This window comes from Mastigoproctus giganteus, chromosome 1 (genome assembly GCF_048544385.1).
Source record: "Mastigoproctus giganteus isolate SK-2022 chromosome 1, ASM4854438v1, whole genome shotgun sequence".
NCBI lineage: Eukaryota > Metazoa > Arthropoda > Arachnida > Uropygi > Thelyphonidae > Mastigoproctus > Mastigoproctus giganteus.
Window position 1 is genome coordinate 89,763,755 of NC_143575.1, and position 25,119 is coordinate 89,788,873.

Here is a 25,119-nt window from a genome sequence, read left to right on the forward strand (position 1 = left end):
AGTGATATTTGTTGTTACATGTGAGAAATTGACTGAATCTTTCCACAGTATGTTATTATAATCAGAATGTCGTGTACCTTGACAAAGATTGTACATTCCTTGTTATAATTATTAACATATAATGTTCTTATTTATACTCTGGCACCACCACCAGGTCAGTGGAGTTTACAATAAATCATCAATATAAATGTATTTAGCAGTCACGGGCTTGAACCCCGGTCCACCCAAAGAGCGCATGCTACTGCACTCACACTCCTGACCACTCGGCTACATCAGGCCTATTCCTTAAGAAGAATGGTTAATTTTTTTATAATCCAATGTGAAAGTATTCTTTTCTCTGGAGCACATTCATTGATATTCTCCCTGTTGCTGTACTAGGCATTCAGTGAAAACTGATATTATGGTATGTGACAACCTTTGCTGTGTTTAGATCTAACAGTTTGAATTATTATTTGCATTTGTAACTATTAGTACAGCCTTTTAACCATAAATGTTGACAGAGCTAAATTATTTTAGTTGTGAGTGCTTAATATTTATTGAAATGTGCTTCTGCAAAACTACTCAGCCACTAGATGCACTTCTCAATCTCTGAGGTTCCCAGATTTTAAAGTATTCACTCTGCTTGATTCATTTTGATTGTTACATATAGAAATACTGTACTGTATTGTACTGTCTGATTGTGTAGGCATCTTCTGCTACTCAAGTGGAAAATGTATAAAAATACACCTTTAGGTTTATTACAAGGATTGCACATATATGCGTATACATTTCTGGAATCTTATTATTCTGCAGAGTATCAGCAGTTTTTCTGCAAAACATTAAATTTGATGGAATAATAGATGAGCAGGCCAAACCGTTATTGTGAAGAGAATTAATTTTTTAAGTAATGTATAATTTTATTTACAACTGCTGATTAAATTCAGCTTGCCACTGTATGTAAGAATACACTGTAAAGCAATGTGCGCTTATGGTCAGTTACATACATAAATTTGGTATACACAGACATTTCTATGAGTATTTGAAGTCAAAATTTTAAAATTAGAACTTGGAAAAATATTCTGGCTGAAATATGTAATTAAAGTTTTTCTGAGTTTCATTTTTTAAAAGTTTGTAAGTAAAAATGACCTTTTTTTTTTTATAAGTTGAATGAAAATACAGTAAAACATTAATCATCTGGAATTCAACTGAGATTAGCAGAAACCTGTTTTGTTTTTTGTTTAACATGTTCTCTTATTTTAGCATATTTTTGACTGCATTATGGGCATTCCTCCTCAGTGCTTTACAACTTATACAACTACAGTAGACTCCCAATTATCTATATATTACCTGTTCTCTTTTTATAATTTAATTTCTGTTACTGGAGAAATTAATAGATTAACAGTAGCAGCAGGCAGAGGTGAAAATGATTCTTGCACTTCTTCTATTGGAATGAGCAGCAGACTGGAAAGCCAGGTGCTGAGGATTTCAAGTACTGCTGGGAGTCAACATGGATCGAGTAAATACATGGGCTGTGTTAGGGTAACTAAAAGTAAAAACAGGTGCATGTATACTTGCATGTACACCAGTGCTTGGAGTATAGTAAATAAATTTGTTGAATTTGAGGTGCTGGTCAAGACATCAAAGGCAGATACTGTTGGGATTATCATTATTATTATTATTAATGGTGCAAGGAAGCCTGAGGCTTATGCTGCACCAGCCAAAACGAAATTCCCGAGTTACCCTGAGAGAGAGAGAGAGAGAGAGAGTCAAAAGGGTATCACCAAGAAAGAGAATGATGATGATATCCAGCTCAGGAGCCTGGGTGTGCCAGGCCCATACTCACCAGATGTGAGTCCCTGGGGTTTTATATCAGAGACATCGTGTCACACAGATATAAGGAATGCAGAATTGGAATTTGGGAAGTACAATGTGTACAGAATTTTAAGTTACTTCAATACACTCATTCCTTGATCATTCCCATAGCCATAATTACGTATATAATTATTTCTCCCTATTACATGCACTGTCTGATGTATGTCTATACATCATACAGTGCATGAAACAGAAAACAAAAATTTTTCTGTTTCATTTTTTTATGAAACAGAAAATTTTTGTGTTCTAAAGGTGATTTCCCCGTTATTATTTTCTTTTGACTGGTGAGGTCAATTTTCAGTTCAGTAGTCAGAATTACTATTATTTGCATTTGTATAGTAATATAGAATTACTATAATTCAAATATCATTTATGTACACTATTTACAAGAAAATCAACTTACTATTTCTGACAAACTAAACTTGATTTCTCTGTGCTAGTGATTTCCCCAACTAAGGTTTTGCCTGTCTTACCCACGAGTAGTTTTGTTTCATATATATTTATAAATCACATATTAAATCTATATCTCACTATAGTCTGTAAATATCCCATGCTTTTTTATTTTGTTCAAGTAAACCCTTAACTTCACTTGTCATCGACTTGGGCATCCTTTTTTCAGAACTTCTCCACTGGAATAAATGCATTTGTAGCTTCCAGTATAAATCCATTGAATGCTTCCCAGCATATCATTGAGAACGAGAGTAGCCTTGTACAGACGAAGTTTTTACGGCTACGGCAAATAGAGAATTTTTTAAAAATTATTGCTGTTTTATTGACTTAAATTAGCATATTAATTTATTTTCTAGAAGTAGCTTTATATTCCTAGTTACAATACTTAGTTTAATTTTTAACTTCAATAGAGATTTTGTAGGTTATTATTTAGTATCGGGTAAGGGTATCCACTCCACATGTTTCACAAGTTTTTGCAGCTCTGGCGAACACGAAGTTTTCAGCTATATTTAGCCACTTTATTGACTTAATTGTTATATTAAATTATTTTCTATAAGTAGCTTATAGACCTAGTCAAGATCCTTGGTTTATTCTGAATTTAGATAGCGAGATTTTGGAACTTATTAATACTTAGTGTCCGTAGATTTACTGTTCGTAACTTGCCACCATTATTATACAAAACAACGTTATATCCTGTACGAGATAGTGTTAGCTTAGTATAGTATATAGTATTATCGATTAATCATTAAAATTTATTAATCTTGTTAAACTTCATTATCAATTAAATTGTACTTTTTTAACTAAATACATATAACGACTTAGATTTTACAAACGTAACATTATTAATTAATACATAACTTGATACGGAAGTTATATAACGAAACTAGGAGATAATACTCGATACTGGAAAAAAAAAAAACATATACAGTCCACTCCGATTATTTGGGACACATCGGGACTGCATTTTGGCCCGATTAAGCAGCTGCCCCAATTATCCGAAGTTTCACGTAAATAGTTAAAAATACAATGTACCCCCCCCCCCACAATTGGTTCACTGTACAATGAAATCACGTTACGTTGAACTCAACATAGTAAAGTACCGTTCACTATACGATGTGCAGTAAGCACCGGTCATTGTGATCACGTTTGTGAATTGAATTTTAATTCTATTAAACAGTGATTATAATTAGCGAAAACAGGAGGAATGTTATCCACAGGCTATAAAAGCAAAGATATATTAAGCACAAATTTACCCTTTATTACCTTACCAATTAAAAAATTAAACGATACGTGAAAATCGGAAGAATATACATGATAATCGGAATAATTAATATGTATGTACTAACTAGTTGACATTTCTGTTCACTGACATTTGTGGGTGGTGGTTAAAATTTAAAACAATAAAAAGATAAGCAATCAATAACAAAGAACACGGCACACACAAATTGCAAGTAACATGATATGCACAAGTGAGAACGGACTAACAAATTACGAAGCTTTAAAAATAGGAATGAAGAGAAGATTTTGAAAATTAATTTTTTTATATGATTGAAGATTTCATGGAAGGGTAAACACATTTCACCATAATAACCCACAGAATTCCAGCTGTCGGTATTATTGCAAATTCAGTAAGATCGAGTTTACTATTCATTTATGATAGATTTCACTAACAGAAAAGCTCAATAAACATGTGACTGCTAATTGTTTTTATTGTTTTATGGTTGTGACCTCCAGAATTTCAACCGAACCATGTGGTACCGTCGGAGACAATCGTAGGGTAATCTCCAGTGCTGCGGTTTCCTGCCCCGATTAAACGGCATGCTGTCCCAATTAGGTGAAGTAAACCCTGGCTATTTTCTCTATTGGTTTCTGTTTTTTAAGATTTGTCCCAAATAAACGGCTGCCTCGATTAACCGGTGGCCCAAATAATCGGAATCTACTGTATGTAGTGTTATAACTGCACTGGGATATAATTAGGGTTATAATTTTGTACTGAAATTGAAATTTTATTGTAATTGAATCGAAATCATGACTCAGACCAGAGCAGCACACAAAAGGCTCAAGCTAATGGGAGTGCTGTGACTCGGGAGAACTGAGGGGGCAGTTGCCCTCTGAATCACAGCGTTTTAAAATGCACTGCTTGTTTGATGTTTGTGGAGCAATCAGATACGGGACATGATATTCTAAGGGGAATGTCTTTGTGTGTGCACGACATAAGGAGTGTGAGGAAATCAGGCAACAACTCAGCGTTGTTATGGGCTTATATGAGAGCTTGAAGGACAGGGTGGATGCCTTCGAAGGATCTAAATTGAAGGGCCCATCAAGCTCTCAGCTGCCCACATCAACGCCAGAGCTTGCACTTGAACATCACGCAACACAGTGGAAACCCCCAAGGCAGAATGTGCTGGTCCCCACAGGAACTAGTAGTTGTCAGTGATGCTATTGTCAAGTAAACAGGGGACATATTGTGTAAAAAGGATATGTGGAACAGAACCAGGGTATGTCTGCCAAGGGCAAAGGTTGATGATGTTGTAGAGCAGATATCATCTTTTAAGGGCACAAAAGGTGAAATTGTTGTACACATTGGCACTAATGATATTAAGAATAGGAACCGGCAGAATTACTTAACAAGTACAGGTCTCTGTTGAAAAAAAGTTGTGAATTAGGATTGAATTTGAAAGTGTCTGCAATTCTGCCCAGACACGATAGGAGGGAGTATATGATGAGCGCCTTGTCGATCAATTTGGCTCTGGAGAGATTGTGCAAGTCTCAAGAGGTAGAATTTTTCTCAGCCTGGTCTCTGCTTGTTAACAAGAGAGACTGCTTCTACAGGGATGGGATACACTTAAATAGAAAGGGTGCAAGAATATTTGCTGATACTATCGAGGCAGTGTTAGGTGGGTCGGAAAACTGCTAGATTGGAGGGATACACGGACTAATAGATTAACAGTAGCCGCTGTCAGAGGTGAAAGTGATTCTTGCACTACTTCCATTGGAATGAGCAGTAGCCTGGAAAACAAGATGCAGGGGATTTCAGAGACTGCTGGGAGTCATTGTGGTACAAGTAAACACATGGATTGTGTTGTGTTGAGGTAGCTGAGAATAGGAACATGTGCATGTATACTTGCATGTACACCAATGCTAGGAGTTTGATAAATAAATTTGATGAATTTGAGGTGTTGGTCAAAACATCAAAGGCAGATATTGTTGCGATATCAGAGACGTGGTGTCACACAGATATAAGGAATGCAGAACTGAAATTTGGGGACTACAATGTGTACAGGAAGGATAGACAGGATAGGAAGGGAGGAGGGGTTATGCTTTAGTTAAGAAACACATAAAATCCAAGGAGGTACAGCCAGTCAACATTGCTGAACAGTGCAGTGTCAAGTCAGTTTGGTGTGACATCACCACTGGGAAATCAAAATTGAGAGTAGGAGTATGTTATAGGCCTAATGACTCTGATGAGTATAATAAAAAACTGTACAAGGAAATAGAGTGGGCCAGTAAATCAGAGTCTTATAATGGGGGATTTTAATTTTCCGGATGCTGACTCGAAATTGTGGGTTGGTCACTTACGCACTAGCAAGGCTTTTGTGGATTTATTGGATGATTGTTTTCTACAGCAGCATTTTCGAGAGGCAACCAAACAGAGTAATATTCTTGATCTGATTATCAGTAGTGATTCTTCATGCATTAAGAATCTGTACATAAAGGAGCCACTAGGTGGTAGTGATCACTGTGTGCTGATGTGGGATTTACTCAAAGGTGTAAAGGGAAGGATTTTTGCTTTTGTAAAGGTGACCACAGAGGTTGCCAACAGTTTTTAAATTCTATACAGTGGAACCAACTTATGAAGTTACCAACAGCAAATTCCAAATGGGAAGCATTCAAAGAATTAATCTTGGAAGTTACTAGGTTTTTCATACCAACTAAGAAATATTCTTCAAGGTTAAGGCCTAAATTGATGTCAGATGAACTATTGAGACACATGTGCAGAGAAGAAAAATGCATGGGATACATATAAATTAACAGGTAACACAGAAGCCTATGTTAGATATAAGCTAGTCTGTAATGAAGTCACAAAGGAGGTTAGGCAGGCAAGGGCAGATTATGAGAAATCTTTGGCAAAGGATGCAAAGAAAACAGCAAAGAGTTCTTTACCTATGTAAACTGTAGAAGGAAGGGGATGAATCACATTGGTCCACTGGATATCGATGGTTCAACTGTTGATAATCCTGCTCAGTTGGCTAACAAACTAAATGAGTATTTTGCATCTACATTCACACATGAGGATTATTCAGGGAGGGGATGCCAGAGGTGAACTAAACTCTGGCAGTGAGCTAGATGATTTTGTAATAACTGAGAAGAAAGTGGAGAAGAAATTATCAAAGATAAACATAAGAAAGGCATCAGGGGTGGATGAGATCTATCCAGTTATATTAAAGGAGGCAACAAAGGAAGTAAGCAATCTCTTAGCCATAATTATGAGAGCTTCCTTGGACTCAGGGGAGGTACACATAGACTGGAGATGTGCAAATGTGACCCCAATTCACAAAAGAGGATCAAAGGGGTGATACAAGTAATATTAGACTTGTGAGCTTGACTTCTGTTCCAGGGAAATTAATGGAGGCACTGGTTAAAGAAGCACTGCAGGATCATCTAGACAAGATTTCAATTATAGCTCAGATACAAGCATGGTTTCTTGGAATGAGTACAGAGAAGGGCAACAAGATTAGTGAATGGAACAAAGGGTTGCTCTTACGAAGATGAGCTAATGTTTTGCAGATTACAGTGCTTGGAGACTAGGCACTTGCGAGGTGATCTGATTGAGGTGTATAAAGCCTTGAAAGGTGGTGCCTCCGTAGCCAGGTGGCAGGAGCAGCAGTGCGTAGCACACACTTCTTGATTAGACCGAAGTTGAAGCTCGCGACTACCAAATACAGAGGATGTGGAAAGGTCAAGGAATGACTACCGCATATCCCCGGAGCAATATGGCCTTAGTTGCTAATTCTCCTAAAAACCAAATAACAACAACAACCTTGAAAGGTTTGAGCATGCTCAATGCTGATGGGATTCTTCCTCTTGCTCATGATGCTGTGGAAATTCAAATTGAGGAAAGACAGTTGTAAGATAAATGTGCAGAAGTTTGCCTTTAGTCAGCGGGTTGTCAGTTGATTGGTGGAACAGACTGCCATCTGTTGTTGTGGAAGTTGATAGCCTAAATAAATTTAAAGCTGAACTGGACAGGTATTTGGAATGAAGGAGGGGTGAAATCCGAGGGGTTTTTTTTTTTTTTTTTTTTGGCTGATGCTGCATAAACTTGCTTTCTTGCATCATATGCCTCTACTAATGCTAATATAGTTGTCACACCAGCTAATAGAGCCCAAGAAATACTGCAAATCCACTATAATCTCCTCTCTTAAAATTGAAACCCTCCCAGACATGCATTCTATTTGACATCCTTTAAGCAAAATTTCATAGCATTTAACTTTTATATTGACATTACAAATCCTATTAGTGGGATGAATTTAGGTATGTAATGATTATCATACTTTGACTTCAGTCACTTCTGAAATTTAAGTTAAATTCAGAAATAAAAATCTTTATCTGACTATATTACAGTATTTTGATTAGTAATATCAAATAAAAGGACCAAGTCCAGTATACATTGAAGTAGATAACTTTGAATGTAAGTAGGCACTTTTATTTATTATACTTTTATTTATTTATTTTTATTATTATTATTTATTTATTATTTTTTTTTTTTTTGAGGGTACTGCATATGGACAAAACATACTAAAATTACTTACATATAGAATTAATTTTATCCATCAAAGAACAAGCCATGCTATAATTAAATTCGATGATTAATCAATCTGACAGATTACAAAGTAAACACTTTATTTTCATTATTTACGGAGAACAGTGGTTTCCATCTCTCATACAATTATTTAAAATTACAGAATAGTAGTGAAACCAATTTGTAAACTAGAGTCCTGTTTAAATGTCAGTCCCTTCATTAGCCAGCCAGCTCTTTTCAGAAATATAACTTACTTGTGATATTCCTTCTATGGCTTACAATTCTTCGTATCAAGGTTCAACTTTGGAACAAAGACTCAACCGTGTTATTCAGTTGTGACCAATCATTCAGGTGCATCTGAGTTCTCATGCCACTCCATTATAAACAAACGTTTATTCACTTTGAAAATGCCCAAATAATAGATATACAACATAATTTACATAATAATAGATATACAAACTAAACTATTAATTTCTAATAGCTTGTATATAATAATAGATATACAAGCTGAACTAAAGAGGCTCACCGTGGGTGCTTTGCAGCAACTCACAGACATCATCAGTGTCAACCTTGTCAAGGCCAACATATTCAGCCATCCAAGTGACATCTTCAGCCACTGGCACCTCCATAGCCAGGTGGGCAGGAGCAGCAGTGCATAGCACACACTTCTTGATTAGACCAGGGTTCGAGCCCGTGAGCCACCACATATGGAGGATGCAGAAAGGTCAAGGAATGACCACCGCATATCCCCGGAGCAATATGGCCTTAGTTGCTAATGCTCCTAAAAACCAAACAACAACAACATCTTCAGCCCCTGGCTGAAACTCAAAAAAATAAGACACTGCATCAAGTCATAATTTCTTTCCAACAGCATTCATGCATGATTGCGACTTCTTTCCAGGCTGCAGCAATGTTACTTATGGCCTTAAAGATGCTGTAGGACCTCCAGTAGTCTCTCACACTCACTGAATTAGATGCCTGCACTGCGTCAACAATCCCTTTGAAGATCATACACATAATACGCCTTGAAGGTTGCAATAACGCCCTGATCCATTGGCTGCATCAGTGAGGTGGTGTTGGGTGGCAAATAAACAACCTTCACATTCAGAACGATGTTAGGTATATTTTCAAGGTTGACTGGATGTCCTGAAACATTGTCAAGGACTAAAACAATGTTTTTGGGTAAGTTGTTTGCTGCACAAAATTGGGCCACCTCTGGACAAAAGTATGAAGTGTACCTTCACTAAATAGGGTCTGGGTTACCCACGCCTTCTTATTAGAGTGCCGGAAAACAGGAAGGCGTCTTCACAATGCCATTCATAACATGTGGATTCTCTGAATGGTACACCAACATCGGCTTTAACTTAAAAGTGCCTGATGCGTTACCACCAGAAGTAATGTACGCTGATCTTTTCTAGCCTTGTAACCAGGGGCAGACCTCTCTTCACAGGCTATATACGTCGTACCAGGCATCTTCCAGTACAGCCCGTTTCATCAACATTAAAGACAAAGTCTGGGGTGTAGCAGCCTTCATCCATTAACTTTTGGAATATGGGAGAATATTCCTCAGCACCTGCAGTGTCGGCACTAGCCACCTCACCAGTAATTTTTACATTGTGAATTCTGGTCTGGTTTTTGAACCAGGAAAACCAGCCCCTGTTAGCCGAAAATGATTCAGACCCTCCCAATTCATTAATTTCATTGAAAAAGCTAGGAGCTTGTTCAATGAAATTAATTGAATGGTTCATAACCATTGCCTGTGTTACAGAAATGTTATTTTGGTTCATATCGTCTATCCACAGTACTAATAACTTCTCAATTATTTCACTCCTTGAATAAGTTGTTCTAGAAATGCTTACATTAACAATTCCTTATTTGACTGCTTGATCTTCTCAGCCTTATTGAAGTGAAACTTCTTTAGGCATGCTCCAGGTAGATTTCAGATGGGAGGAACTTGCATTTGTGGATTGACAAAAACGCAACAAAAATATGACCGTTGCCATAAATAAATGCTTTACAAGCATTTTAAACAGCCAACTGTTGTACTTGGCTAAATGCCCCAGTTATCGAGCGATTGCTGAAGTTAAGCAGCATTAGGTCACAATTAGTAATTGGGAGGATGACCACCTGAAAATACCTGGTGTAATTGACTTTTTGCCTTCCTTTCTCTTTTTTTCTTTGTTAACCTGTGGAAAATATTCTTTCGATTTTCATGTATAATTTAATTATTTTGTTGATTAGTAAGGTAATAAAGTGTAAATCTGTGCTTTGTATCTTTATTTTTATAGCCTGTGGATAATATTCCTCTTATTTTTGCTTATTAGAATTGCCATTAATAGAATTAAAATTCAATTCGTAAACGTGATCACGATGACCGGTGCTTACTACATATCGTATAGTGAATGATATTTTGTTATGGAGTGTCCATCATAAAGTGATTTGATCGTACAGTGAACCACTTGTGAAGTGGGGTCCACTGTGGTGTGGCGCACATACACGTGCAGTGCATCCGTGATTGACAAAAATCACCAAGAAAATACCACACAAAATGATTCATTCCCCCCATCATTGTACCACTCCGTACCAGGCACAAGTGATGCAATCAGTATTCCTACTAATTGCATCATGCTATTTCTTTCATCATTCTCCACCGTATTTAATAAAAAATTTGACGGAAAAAATTAAAATCGAACATGTTGAAGATTAATAGTGAGCATTTTAAGACATATAGTAAAAGTATACGTGCAATATGACCACCAAAACCAATTCCATTGAATACAAAGGAGAGATGTAAGCTATTTCTACAGTGGAAATAATTACAGCAAGTGATGGAGTTGAACAAAGAAGCCGGAGAAGATCCATCTACATCTTCAGAGCCTTACATCTCCCCAGAAATGTTAGAAGTGAAGTTGGAAGGAGTCATGAAATTTGATACTGCAAATGAAAATGACGAAGAGGCCTCGAAGCCCAGTTGTAAACTAAAAGCGAAGAAGCCAAAACCAGAAATACTCCATCAAATCATAGCATTGAACGATTTGCTGGATTTTAAGAAACACAAAAGCACCCATACACAGTTTAAATGTACATTCCTGGATAATAATTTTGGTTCAGTCTGTTCCACGTATGATCGACTTTGGTTCAAGAATGATGTGAAGATTGTAACAGCTCGATATCACGCTCTTCAAACAGCATTTCCAAATGAGGATGTAAGTCAAATGTTGGCCTGTAACATCTGTCATGGCTCTCTCAAGAACAAAGTGATTTCAGCTCTATTAAAGTCAAATGATTTTAAATATCATCCAATGCCACAGCCCTTGCCGAAACTAGATTTGGTAAAAGAACTTCTCATATCTCTGAGGCTCCCATTCATGGAGATTCGTCGCCTGCAGCATTCATACTGTCAATACAGGATCCTTGGTCAAGAGATAAATGTTTGCCTAAAGAAGTTTCACTTAACTTTTGTTGTGTGTGCTCAGCACGTACACAATTTTTTTCATAATGGTTGTAACAGTAGGTGCTAAATTTAAGGTCTTGCACACTTCCAGATTCCATGCGACGAATAATGCCCATTTTCTCTTCAATTGTTAATGATTTTCGGTTTTTTTAACATGTGCAGGCACAGATTCACCACTACTCTTAGAAGCATGGTTGCACAATTTATTTAAAATAATAAGGCACTAATGATCATGGGAAATTATTAAAATTTTAGACACAGCTCACAACACGTGCACACTGGTGGACGAGGAGAAAGCAACGGACTTCGACACTAGCGCTGTCTTGGTACCAGCTTCCCATGCTGTGTTTATATTTTTCTTTAAATTTTTCTTTTTATATATATATATATATTTTTTTAATTACTATTTTAAAAGGGCGTTAATGTTAAACAGCATCATAAAGCGGGACCTATTTATATATATATATAGTCGTAACAAATATTTTAAACTACTCGTCTGGCTTCATCATGTGACAAAACAGAAATTTATTTATTTTATTTTATTTATATTTTTAATGTTAATTGGTTTGGAGATATGATGGAATATACAGGGTGATTCAGGAGGAATAGTAAATATTTTGGGAGGTTATGGTATTGATTATTCTGAGTAAAAAAGTTCATATAAACGTGTCCAATCTCAATGGATATGGAGATACAGCTGTTTGAAACTGGCATGCACAAAGTCATTATGAGAGGCATTAAAGAACGATAAATGACTTATTGTTTATATTTATTGACTTTTTGAATGATACAAAACAAATAATTGACAAATTTTTTACAGTTTATAATAAATGTTTGAAAATCCCGCTGCCAACCTCAACGCACTTTGCAACTCTTGTGGTAATATGAAATATTGTTCTTCAGAGGTCATCTTGGCATTCCTTTATGAGGGCAGCAGTATCCAAAATGTGAGCAAGCAATTCGTTTCTTGTATTCACCTTTTCTTTGTATACTGTGCTTTTCATCCATCCCCACAAACAAAAATCTAACGGAGTAAGGTCTTGAAGACCTTGATGGCCAATGAACTGGACCACCTGGCCGATCCATCGTTCAGGGAAAGTTCGATTTAGATATTGTATCTCGCCAGACTGGTATAATATGCAGGAGCCTCATCATGCTGAAAGTACATACCAATCCTTGTAGCCAAGGGAACGTCCTCCAATAGTAATGGAAGTTCGTTTATAAAAAATTATATTTTTTATAAGATGATTTTTTAACACAACAGGTCCAATCAACTGATTGTTGATGATACTGCATCAACAATCAGTTGATGCAGTATCATCAACCACATGTTTACAGAGAAGCGATGTTGAAAATTTGTTTCTACAGTGGCATGTGGATTTTCATCTGACCACTTATGAGAGTTAAGGGTGTTGTTGATACCATCACGGGTGAAACTAACTTCATCGCTGAACAGTATTAATGGAATTAATCAGCGATTAACATTTGCCCACCGACAAAATTCCAATTGCTGGGCATGTCTCCTAGTTGAAGGTATTGCACCCACTGTATGTGAAATAGATATAAGCATTGCTCGCATAATGTTTGTCATACTCTTGTCTGTGGAACAGCGATACCCATAGAAATTAATAGTAGGACTACATTCTACCAACTGAAGAATGTGTTCTATTTCATCCACATTTTGTCCATTTGCAAGTTCAGAAAAAATATGAGTGCCGGGAACTGTACCATTCTCACACAGTTTGGTGTAAACACTCTTGAATCTGGTATTCTGTGGTTAGGAAACCTTCAACGTTATTCTCTACAAGCAGCAGTAGCACTTCCACCACAAAAACCATAGACAAACACCATATTGGCATATTCAGCATGTGTGAAGACGTGCAGCATTCTTAACAACACTTCTAACACCAAACAGTGTCAGGTTATAACTGCTTCTTGGTCACATCTGATTCAGGGAGCTGTGTGCACTACAAACAGCTGTATCTCCATATCCATTGAGAATTGGACATGTGTTTATATGAACTTTTTCATTCAGAATGATCGATACTATAACCTCCCAAATTTACTATTCCTCCCGGATTATCCTGTATATGACATTGAATTTCACAGTTGGTACTTTATAATAAATCTTTTATTGGGATATATCTCGGTATACATTATATGACCAAGATTATTTGGACACAATTGCGAAAAGAGTTTTTAATGCAGAAATCTAATACTAGATCCATCTTTTGCATGTAGAAAAGCCTCAATCCTCTTGGGCATGCTTTTTACCAACGTCTGATAGGTACTGCCATAATTTGCCTCCAATCTTTCTGCAAAGCAGCTGCCAGACCTAGTTTAGCTACAGTGTAATGTTCTGCACCGATTCATCCTGCAGTTGTTCATTGTGGTTGAGGTCCAGGGTCTGAGCTGGTCAGTCCAAATTTTAGCATTGCTATCCACAAACCAGTCCCGTATGAGATGGGATGTCATGCCAACACTGACAGGACCAATTTCTGTAAATTAGGTATCATTTCATGGTTTTGGGCACTGCCACCAACTGATAATGCCTTAATTAGCTGAAACTTTCCTATATCCTGTACCTATTACCTCTACAAAATTAGTCAAGATGATACATTCCAACAGAAAGCACTCTCGAGGCAATCTCCACGCATACATTTGGAACAAAACATTATGTAGTGAAATTTGTTACTTTATAGCACCTTTTCCCTTTGTTCTAGTTTGCTGAACATTGGGAACATTCCCACTCCATATTCCATTACATATCAGTGATTATGATATTGGTCTTGTATATGGTGTGCATTGGTCTTATGTCTTACTGTAGAATTTAACGCCCTACAAATGAATGATTTTCTGATTGATTTTCCTATGGTCTCTTGTAACTGCCCTGTTCTTTTCTGCAGATATACGTAAGAGACAAAATACCCTCCTTACTGTTTATCAATCACATTCTACAAGTTTTTGAGGCCACCCAAACTTCTCTTCTTTGAAGAAGACTTACATACAGTCTTCCATCTATGAATAACTTCCACTATGGTGTATTTCAGGAAGGTTCAGGTGCATCACAGTTGTACAGACAAAAAATTTGCTGAAGTGATATCCAACCACCATCCTGGATTGAAAGCTATAAGCTCCGATCCATGTGATACCTTCTAATGTACTGCTGCTGGTACACATGCACAAGAGCTTCTGGCACAGTACACCAATGCTATTAAACCTGTTTGACCAACCAAGCACTTTTGTATATTTTTAAGGCTAAGTTGGAGGACACCACAAAAAAAAAAGTGAGAGAGAAATATCATTCTTATCACAGCTTTCTTCACTGTTTTATAGTCCTAACATCTCTGTAGCCGAATAATTTCTTTATTTTGATTTTGATTTTTATTAATTTTTTTTCATGGTATGTTCTACTTGCTTTCACTATTTTTTCCTGCTGCTTTGTATTTCCGTTCTTTTAATGTATAATTATGCCGTCAAAATCCATGATATTTCTTCTTTCTCTGGGATATTTAGTCTCTTCAGTGGCTTCTAAATTTATCCCTTTAGGTTCTAAAATATTTTGGCTTTTGCTGTTATACATATGAATTCTATTATTTCACAGTTACTGCACTACAGTCCTTTATTACTTCCACTGTTTAAGTTGCTTATTCATCATTTATATATATTTCTTCGCTGTTCCTTACATTAATTTCTTATATAATCATCAACTTAGGCGCCTCCGTAGCCAGATGGGAAGGAGCAGCAGTGCGCAACACATGCTTCTTGATTAGACTGGGGTTCGAGCCCGTCACCACCAAATATGGAGGATGCGGAAAGGTCAGGGAATTACCACTGCATATTCACCTAGCAATATGGCCTTAGTTGCTAATGCCCCTAAAAACCAAATAACAAACAAACAACAAATATTATATAATCATATGTAATTATTCACATAGAAAATGTGCTGTTTTCCACACAAAAATGTTAAACTTTGGAGAAATGAAATTCATTAAATAAACTTCCGTTGACTGTATATAAATTTGATTTGCAAATTTATAAGCAAATTAAGTGGCTTGAATTTTATTATTTTCAGTAATACAGGCAAGGGAAAGAGGAGAAATTTAAATGCTTGAAACATATAATTTTATTTCAGAATGATTAGTTTCTGATACTTACATCATGGAATTTCTTCCAAGCCTACATTTTCAGAAAATGTGGTTGCCAACTTGTGGGTAGCCCTGCAGTACACAATATCCATGGAGAGGTGTCCAAATACTTTTGGTCTGATAGTGTGTCTTAAATATATTATAAATTTTCATAATTTTTTTCTTTACCTTTCTTTATAGCTGAATTGAAGTTGTGTTATCTAAAAAAGCCTTATATAGTTACAATGGGAACGTACCAGATGGCCTTGTTATTACTATACGAAAATACAGATAAACTAACTTACCATGATTTACAAGAGAACACGAGGCTAAATGAAGAGCAACTGAGTAAGCAGTTGCAAAGTCTTATAGAGGCCAAACTTCTTCTGGTGGAAGAGGCAAGTTTTTTTAATGCTTATACTTTGATAAATATTTATTATGACTATCATTCTTGATTGTATTATCTGTAAAATTGGTCTAGGAAAATTCACTGAAAACAGTTCATCAAATAACAATTCACTGAAAACACATTGCGCTGAATATCAATTCACCAAAAACAGGTTTCATCGATAAATAAATTAGAATATGTAACACAGTAATAATGTTTATTTTTACTCTTACAATTCAACGAAAGACAAAAAAAATAAATAAATTTTATTGAATTATATAATAATTATATAAATATTCTTCACATTAAAAATACAAGGTAGCATTTTAAAAAGCAAGTCTTTTTTTTTTTTCAATACTGTCCACAGTTTTATGGATTTTTATTGTTAAAAACTGCATAAAACTATTTGGCTCTGGTCCTGAAGTTGATCGTAGTTTAATATTTTCAGCACAACGGAATCTTCAATTGTTAGCACAGTCCCAACACTGCTAATAATTGAGGGATCGTGAGCCATTTGTTGTCCTGGACAGTTTGTCAACCAGTGGTAGTCTCCCCATCCTGGTATGCAGATGGTACATTTAAAACTGTTCTTCTTTTGTTTTCTCAGCTATACATGTTTCATGGTTTAAGAAATTGTTTTTCCTTTATTATTTGCATTACTAACTGACAAATCTGAAAACACATATGTTCAGATGTTACAAGAATTAAGAAAATTAATTCCATCTGCATCACCATTAACAGTAATGACTTATTTTGAGACAGGATTTATAAATGCTGTAAAAACTATCTCCCAGTAAGACATCAAGTTCCAGATAACTGTACAATCGTACACCAACCATTACTAAATAAATTAGAGTTGCGTTGTATTAAGATAATAATGATAAAAATGAAATGAAATGAAATAAGTAGAATGAATAATATAATTACACCAGATAAAACTGATAAATAAGATACTTGTCTGTACAATAAAAATATAAAAAAATTTTTTAAATACAATAAAATAAAACAATGTAGATAAAAACACCAGATAAAAGCAGTAAAACACCAATAAAAGTGATAAAATACCAAAGCTTTCAGAGGCTTCTGCCTCCTTTTCAACAGTGAAGCTTATCGTACAGTACATCCTTAAATATCAGCAGACTCACGGTTCACAGCACGTGTTTCTACAGGATCATGGGCAGTGTTCTCCCCATGTGCACTGGGAGCGTGTCATACAGAACCGTTCATCCCGTCCAAGAACCACAGCTTTGAAGAGGGTATGAATGCGGATTCCCCTGTCTTTATTAATAGTGTTGCTCACAGAGGAGCAAATCTGCAAGCTCTTGAGCCACTTGCTATCCCAAAATCTGTGCGCCCAGTCGATGATAACAGCTTTGTCAGGAGAGCTTGCTCCACCTGGCATGCTCTCGAGCCATTTCTGGTTCCAGTGCGCATGGGGAGAATACTGCCCATGCCTTCTATAGAAACACATGCTGTGAACCGTGAGCCTGCTTGATATTTAAGGATGTACTGTACGATAAACTTCACTGTTGAAAAAAGGAGGCGGACACCTCTGAAAGCTTTGGTATTTTATCGCTTTTATTGGTATTTTATCGCTTTTATTGGTGTTTTATTGCTTTTATCCGGTGTTTTATCTACATTGTTTTATTTTATTTTATTTTATTGTATTTAAAAAAAATTTATATATTTTTATTGTACAGACAGGTATCTTATTTTATCAGTTTTATCCAGTGTAATTATATTATTCATTCTATTTATTTCATTTCATTTATATCATTATTATCTTAATACAACACAACTCTAATTATTTAATAACAGTTGGTGTAGGATTATACAGTTATTGTGAACATGAATATTCCCAACCCCAGAGGCCTATTTGAAGAAGAAAAAAAAAAAAAAAAAAAGTAAGACATCAAGGTGGGTGCATGTGCACACTCTAGAGTAAAAATGAACATTATTACTGTGTTACTTATTCCAATTTATTTATTGGTGAACTCTGTTTTCGGTGAATTGATATTCAGTGAACTGTTTTTTCGATAAATTGTATTTATTATATGTATTTCTGTGAAGTTTTCAGATACCCTGTAAAATAAACTCAAAAATATTTTTAATTTTGTAAAAAAATTTTATCAGAATTCTACCACAAATGAAAATCTTAAAAACTTTTGAGGCAAAATAAATATTGCATTTTAATTCAAATGTTAAAAAGTGGATAACAGAAAATTATTGTGCAATTAAAAAGGTGCTGGAAACAAAAGAAATTTAGGCAGAAATTTAATACTGTTGTGATATTTCCAGAAACATGTCTGAATCTGAGTAAGTACGGATTTTCAGCTTTGTCTACGTCTTCTACCTTATTTTATCTATATTATCATAAGGTTTGTGTCACTTGCTTCCCGGTTGGAAGTCTGTATTTAGTATTAATAGCGGCAAAATATTGCAATGAAACAAGCTTATACAGCATCAACCAAAAAAAAAAAAAAAAAATACTCACTTCCTGTGCCAATCCCTTCTAGTAATTTGCTCCATCCTCCTTTAAATGTATTCAAACTACCTACTTCCACAACACCAGGTGGAAATTTGTTCCAACAATCAGTTATGCCCTGGCTGAAAAATAAATTTTTGTGCATCCATCATGCAACCATCCTTTCCTGATTTAAATTATGTTCCCTTGTGTGCTTGTCATCCAACAAAGAGTAAGGGAGCAATCAACATTTAGTTTACTCGACCCATTAACCTTTAAACACATTAGTCAGATCTCTTCGCTGGTGCCTTGTTTCCAGATGATGCAATTTACAGAGCTGATGTCTTTCTTGGTAAGAGTACCCTTTTGTGTCCCTGACTAACCTTGTTGCTCTTCTGCATCTGTTCCAACAGCTCTACATCCTTTCTGAAATGAGGCTGCCAAACTTGTATGTGCTACTTAAGATGGGGCCTAACCATTGCCTTATATAATGTTGGCCTAAATTAAGTTCAGGGCAAAAGCCTCAAACCATGAAAGTTATGAAAAGTCATTGTACATGGGCACAGCTCCTTTCCGTATTTAGCTCTGAGAAACAGCATTTGCTGCTTAGTGCATTAGCATATGATTCAAGAAAGCAATCTTATACAGCATTTGCAAAAAAAAAAAAAAAAAAAAAAAAATCATCCGATTTCACCCATCCATTGGCTCCAAATGTTTGTCTAGTTCTGCCTTGAATTTATTAAAACTGTCAACTTCTACAACCACAGATAGAAGTTTGTTCCAGCAATCAACCACCCATTGGCTAAAGGCAAATTTCCACACATCTATTCTACAACTGTCTTTCCTCAATTTGAATTTATGTTCTCTCAAGCAATTAATCTCTGCAAGAGGAAGAATCCCATCAGCATTGAGTTTGCTCAAATCATTCAAGGCCTTATACATCTCAATCAGATCCCCTCACAGGTGCCTAGTCTCTAGACACTGTAATTTGCAGAACTTAATAAGCCTTTCTTCATAAGAGCCACCCTTTGTTCCATTCACTAATCTTGTTGCCCTTCTCTCTACTCATTCCAGCAGCTCTACATCCTTCCTAAAATGAGGCCTCCAGATAGGGTCGCCAGATGCACCCCATTTTGGAGTATAATATCCCTCTTTTGAAATTATATTTCCAAGATACCCCCTTTTTAAATTTGAAATGGGGTATTTGAAAAAAAGCAGAAATCATAAAAAAAAACCTATTTCAATGATTATTTAGGAAGAAAGAATTAACTGACAATAAAGTTGTTGTTGAAATGTACTCTTAAAGACTCAAAAAATGACATTCTATCCTATTTACAAAGAGGTTTATAAAATATTTATATTATGCTTACTTTGTACCTTTTACATTCTACTTGACTTCTTTTTTATTTCATTGTAATGTTTTAAGGCACAGGCAACAAACTTTTTTTATTATTTTAAAATTCCCAATATCAATATTGATTTACTGTATGAAGAATATGTTCTGTTGAAATCATTCCATAAAAATATTGAGAAAAAGACCTAAAAAATACCAGTTATTTGGATAAAATTTTTAAATGCATACAAAGTGCATAATACAGAAAAAATTATTAATTTTGTTTTTGCATTTGCCTCACTCAAATGCAATGAGTGAGCAAGTATTTAGCTTAATGTTTGGAAAAAGGATAGAAATAAATTAGACGTAAAAAATGTTGAAGGAGAACCGTTGAAAACCAATCAGAATACTGTCATGCAAAGAATTTTATGCATATGCAAAAAAAAATGAAAAACTCTTAAAGAAAATTTGCTCAAATGAAAAGTATTGCTAGGTAAATTTCAACATTTTCTTTTTGATAAAATAAATCAGGTTTATTGAATATGTATTGTAAACAGTTATATAAAACATTTGATGTTAATATTTATAAAAGTTTCCTTTAGTGTTTATAACTCTTGCAATAAAATTAAACTAATTAAAGCACACTATAATTCGGATAATTTTATTAAAATTTGACTAATTTTGCATTCCATGAATTTGTAAAAATCAACAAAATACAGAAAAAAAAATATTTGTTATTAAAATTGTTCCTTTTTTTTTTTTTTTTTTTAAGATAATAATGCGAGTACCCCAAACATAAGAATGAGTACCCCAAGATCAAATTTTTAATCTGGTCACCCGACCTCCAGACCTATATACAGTACTCAAGGGGTGGCCTAACCATTACCTTATACAAGGGGATAATCACCTCCTTATCCCTGCTAAAAAAATTCCTGTACAAGACACCATGAGCTACTCTTGCAGACTGTCTGCACTGCTCAGAAAACTTCATATCTCACTGCACAATTACCTCCAGGTCCTTTTCATTCTCTACCACCCTTTGTGTAGTACCACACAGTTGATATATTATTCTGGGATTACTGCTATCCATATGCAGTACTTTACATTTGTCAATGTTAAACTTCAGTTGCCACCTCTCAGCCCCCCATCTGCTCAACTTTTCTAAATCCTGTTGCAGTAGCATGCTGTCATTAACAGGCCCTGCCAACCTTCGTATCGTCTGCAAACTTGGACATTAAGACTGATATACCTTCAAATATCATTAATAAATACAGAAAAAAAAAAAAGGATCCAACACTAAACTCTGGGGGGCTCCAATAATAACATTAGTCCACGAAGAGCAGTGTCCATTGATTACCACTCTCTGTCTTCTCCCACTCAACCATTCTTTTATCCATAGCAGCAACTTTCCCGTAATGCCATACTGCTCCAATTTGTACAGTAGTCTTCCATGTGTAACAGTATCAAAAGCTTTCCTAAGATTGCAGTATATGATATCAAAATTATTTTTTGCATCCAGTTCCTTTGTGACCACATCATACCACACTGAGTGTAGTACCACACAGTTGATACATTACTCTGGGATTACTGCTACCCATATGCAGTACTTTACATTTGTCAGTGTTAAACTTTAGTTGCCATAGTATCCAATCAAATTAGACAGGCAAGATTTCCCCTTAACAAACCCATGCTTGTGTCCAAACTATAACTGAAGTCTTGTCTAGATGATCCTGCAATGCGTCTTTAACTAGTGCCTCCATTAATTTCTCCAGAACAGAAGTTAAACTAACAGGTCTGTAATTACTTTGATACTGTTGCACATGGAAGACTGCTGCACAAATTGGAGCAGTGTGGCACTGGAGGCAAATTGCTGCTATGGATAAGGGGATGGTTGAGTGGCAGAAGACAGAGAGTGGTAATCAATGGACACTGGTCAACGTGGACTAATGTTATTAGTGGAGTTCCTCAGGGTTCAGTGTTGGGTCCGTTGTTGTTTTCGGTGTTTATGAATGATATTGATGATGGTATATCAAGTTTAATGTCCAAGTTTGCAGATGATACAAAGGTTGGCAGGGTTGTTAAGGACACTACTGACGCTATGCTGCTGCAACAGGATCTGGAAAGGTTGAACAGATGGGCTGAGAGGTGGCAAATGAAGTCTAACATTGACAAATGTACTACATATGGGAAACAGTAACCACAGAGCAACGTATCAACTCTGCGGTACTACACTGACAGTGGTGGAGAATGAAAAGGACCTGGGGGTAATTGTGCAGGCAGATATGAAGTTCTCTGAGCAGTGCAGACGAGCTGCAAGAGTAGCTCATGGTGTATTGTCAATGATATACAGGAATTTTTCTAGCAGGGATAAGGAAGTGATTATTCCCTTGTATAAGGCAATGGTTAGGCCACATCTTGAGTACTGTATACAGGTCTGGAGGCCTCATTTCAAGAAGGATGTAAAGCTGCTGGAACGGGTACAGAGAAGGGCAACAAGATTAGTGAATGGAACAAAGGGTTGCTCTTACGAAGAAAGGCTTAAGTTTTGCAAATTACAGAGTCTGGAGACTAGGCACCGGCGAGGTGATCTGATAGAGGTGTATAAGGCTTTGAATGGTTTGAGCATGCTCAATGCCAATGGGATTCTTCATCTTGCTCAGAATAATCACCTCAGAGGGCATAAATTCAAATTGAGGAAGGACGGATGTCGGATAGATGTGTGGAAATTTGCCTTTGGCCAGCGGGTGGTTGATTGGTGGAACCGACTTCCATCACTTGTTGTTGAAGTTGATAGCCTAAACAAATTTAAGGCTCAACTGGACAGGTATTTCGAACGAACGGAGGGGTGAAATGGGAGTGGTGTGTTTTTTTTTTTTTTTTTTTGGCTGATGCTGAATAAGCTTGCTTTCTTGCATCATATGCCTCTACTAATGCTAATACTTGTGTTACCTTTTATAGACTTTTTGGGGTCACATTGCACATCTCCCGTTCATGGGAACTGCTCCTGAGCCCAAGGAAGCTCCCATAATTATGGCTAAGGGTTTGCTTTCTTCCTTTGTTGCCTCCTTTAATCTAACTGGATAGATCCCATCCAGGCACCTCCGTAGCCAGGTGAGAAGGAGCAGCAGTGCGTAGCACACGCTTCTTGATTAGACCGGGGTTCGAGCCTGTCACCTCCAAATACGGAGGATGCGGAAAGGTCAGGGAATGACCACCGCATATCCCGGAGCAATATGGCCTTAGTTGCTAATGCTCCTAAAAACCACATAACAACAACAACCTTTAGATCCCATCCACCCCAGGTTCCTTTCTTAAGTTTAACTTCAACAATTTCTCCTGCACTTTGCTCTCAGTTATTACAAAATCATTTAGTTCTCTGCCAGAGTTTAATAAACCTCTGGCATTCCCCTCCCTGAATAACTCCTCGTGTTTAAATGTAGATGTAAAATACCCATTCAGTTTGTCAGCTACCTGAGCAGGATCATCAACAGTTGTACCATCGATATCAAGTGGACCAATCTGATTCATCCTCTTCATTTTAGAGTTTACATAAGTAAAGAACTCTTTGCATCCTTTGCCAAAGAGTTCTCGTAATCTGCCTTTGCCTGCCTGCCTAACCTCCTTTGTGACTTCATTACAGACCAGCTTACATCTACCATAGGTTTCTGTGTTACCTGTTAATTTATATGTACCCCATGCATTTTTCTTCTCTTCCATGTGTCTCATTAGTTCATCTGACATCAATTTAAGCCTAAATCTTGAAGAATATTTCTTAGTTGGTATGAAAAACCTAGTAACTTCCAAGATTACTTCTTTGAATGCTTCCCATTTGGAATTTGCTGTTGGTAACATCATCAGTTGGTCCCAGTGTATAGAATTTAAAAACTGTCGGCAACCTCTGTTGTCACCTTTACAAAAGCAAAAACCCTTCCCTTCACCCCTGATGGTAGTTACATCATCATGAACTTGGTCCAGCTTAGGTCTTTTAAGACCTGTTCCGTTGTAGCTCTTGGAGGTGGTCTTGATCTCGCCATCGTTGTCTTGGTCGACCAACATCTCTCTTGCCTGTAGGTTTGTAGTTAAAGGCTAATTTCGGATCCAGTCTGGGTTCATTCTTTCTATGTGGCTGATCCATTTTTCCTGATACTGTTTTATGTCATTTACTATGTTATCTACTTTTAATTTCTCGCGGATATCTAAATTTCTTTGGTGGTCTAGTCTTGTAAAGCCTAATAATGGTCTTAAAAATCTCATTTGTGCTGTTTCTAGTTTGTGTGCATATTTCTTATTTATGACCCAAGTCTCACATCTGTAGAAGAGGGCTGGTTTTGAAGTGATGTTGTGCAGTCGTAATTTTGTTTCGGTAGTGATTTGTTTTCCGAAGTGGCGTTTAATCGTTCCATTCATTTTATTATATTTTTGTAGTTTAGTGTGGATGTCTTTCCCTTCATTTGATATTAAATTTCCCAAATAGGTGAAGTCAGATATTTGTTCTATTATTTTATCATCAATAACAATTTTGACTCTTTGTATGTTTTTTCCACATAATCCCATTGATTTTGTTTTTGTGGTGGAGATTTTCGTCTTGTACTTTTTACCTATTTTATTAAGTTCATTTGCTGCTATCTCTAGTTCATCTTCGGATTTTGCAGTTATAACTTGATCATCAGCATATAATATAGTTTGGATTTTATTCCTGTTGTTCAACTGTATTCCGTTGTTAATTGTTTGTTTCCATTCTTTAAGAATTTTATTGATGTAGATATTAAATAAATTTGGTGATAGTCCACATCCTTGTTTCACTCCTTTATTGGTGTTAATTGGGTCTGATAGTTGGCCATTAGAATATTTTATACAGACCTTTGAGTTTTTATATAGGCCTTGGATCGCTTTCCGGAGTTGGTTTGGGATATTTTCTTCACGTAGAATCTGCCAAAGTTTTTCGCGGTTTACATTCAATCAATAAAGAGTCACTATCAATAAAGAGCAGAAATGTTGGTAAATTGAATTCTCTTCTTTTCTCCAAAATTTGTTGTAGTGAGAAAATGGCATCTATTGTGCTTCTCCCTTTTCTGAACCCACATTGTTCTTCTTCTAAGTTTATTCTTTAGTATATTAGAGTATAGCTTTGCAGCAGTTGACAGCAGTGTTATCCCTCTGTAGTTGTTAGGGTTATTTCTGGAGCCTTTTTTGTGTAAATTGATTACTATTCCTGTTTCCCAATCTTTGGATATCTGTTGCTTATGCCA

At 36.2% G+C, this 25,119-nt stretch overlaps 1 protein-coding gene across 1 annotated transcript in view; it reads left to right on the top strand.

Moving 5' to 3' along the window:
• Cul2 (cullin 2) overlaps positions 1-25,119 on the top strand; it is a 388,410-nt gene that overhangs the window by 325,596 nt on the left and 37,695 nt on the right. Inside the window, exon 21 of the mRNA XM_090373712.1 lies at positions 15,887-16,083. Within this exon, the coding sequence (XP_090229838.1) occupies positions 15,887-16,083 (197 nt within the window). The remainder of the gene's footprint in view (positions 1-15,886; positions 16,084-25,119) is intronic.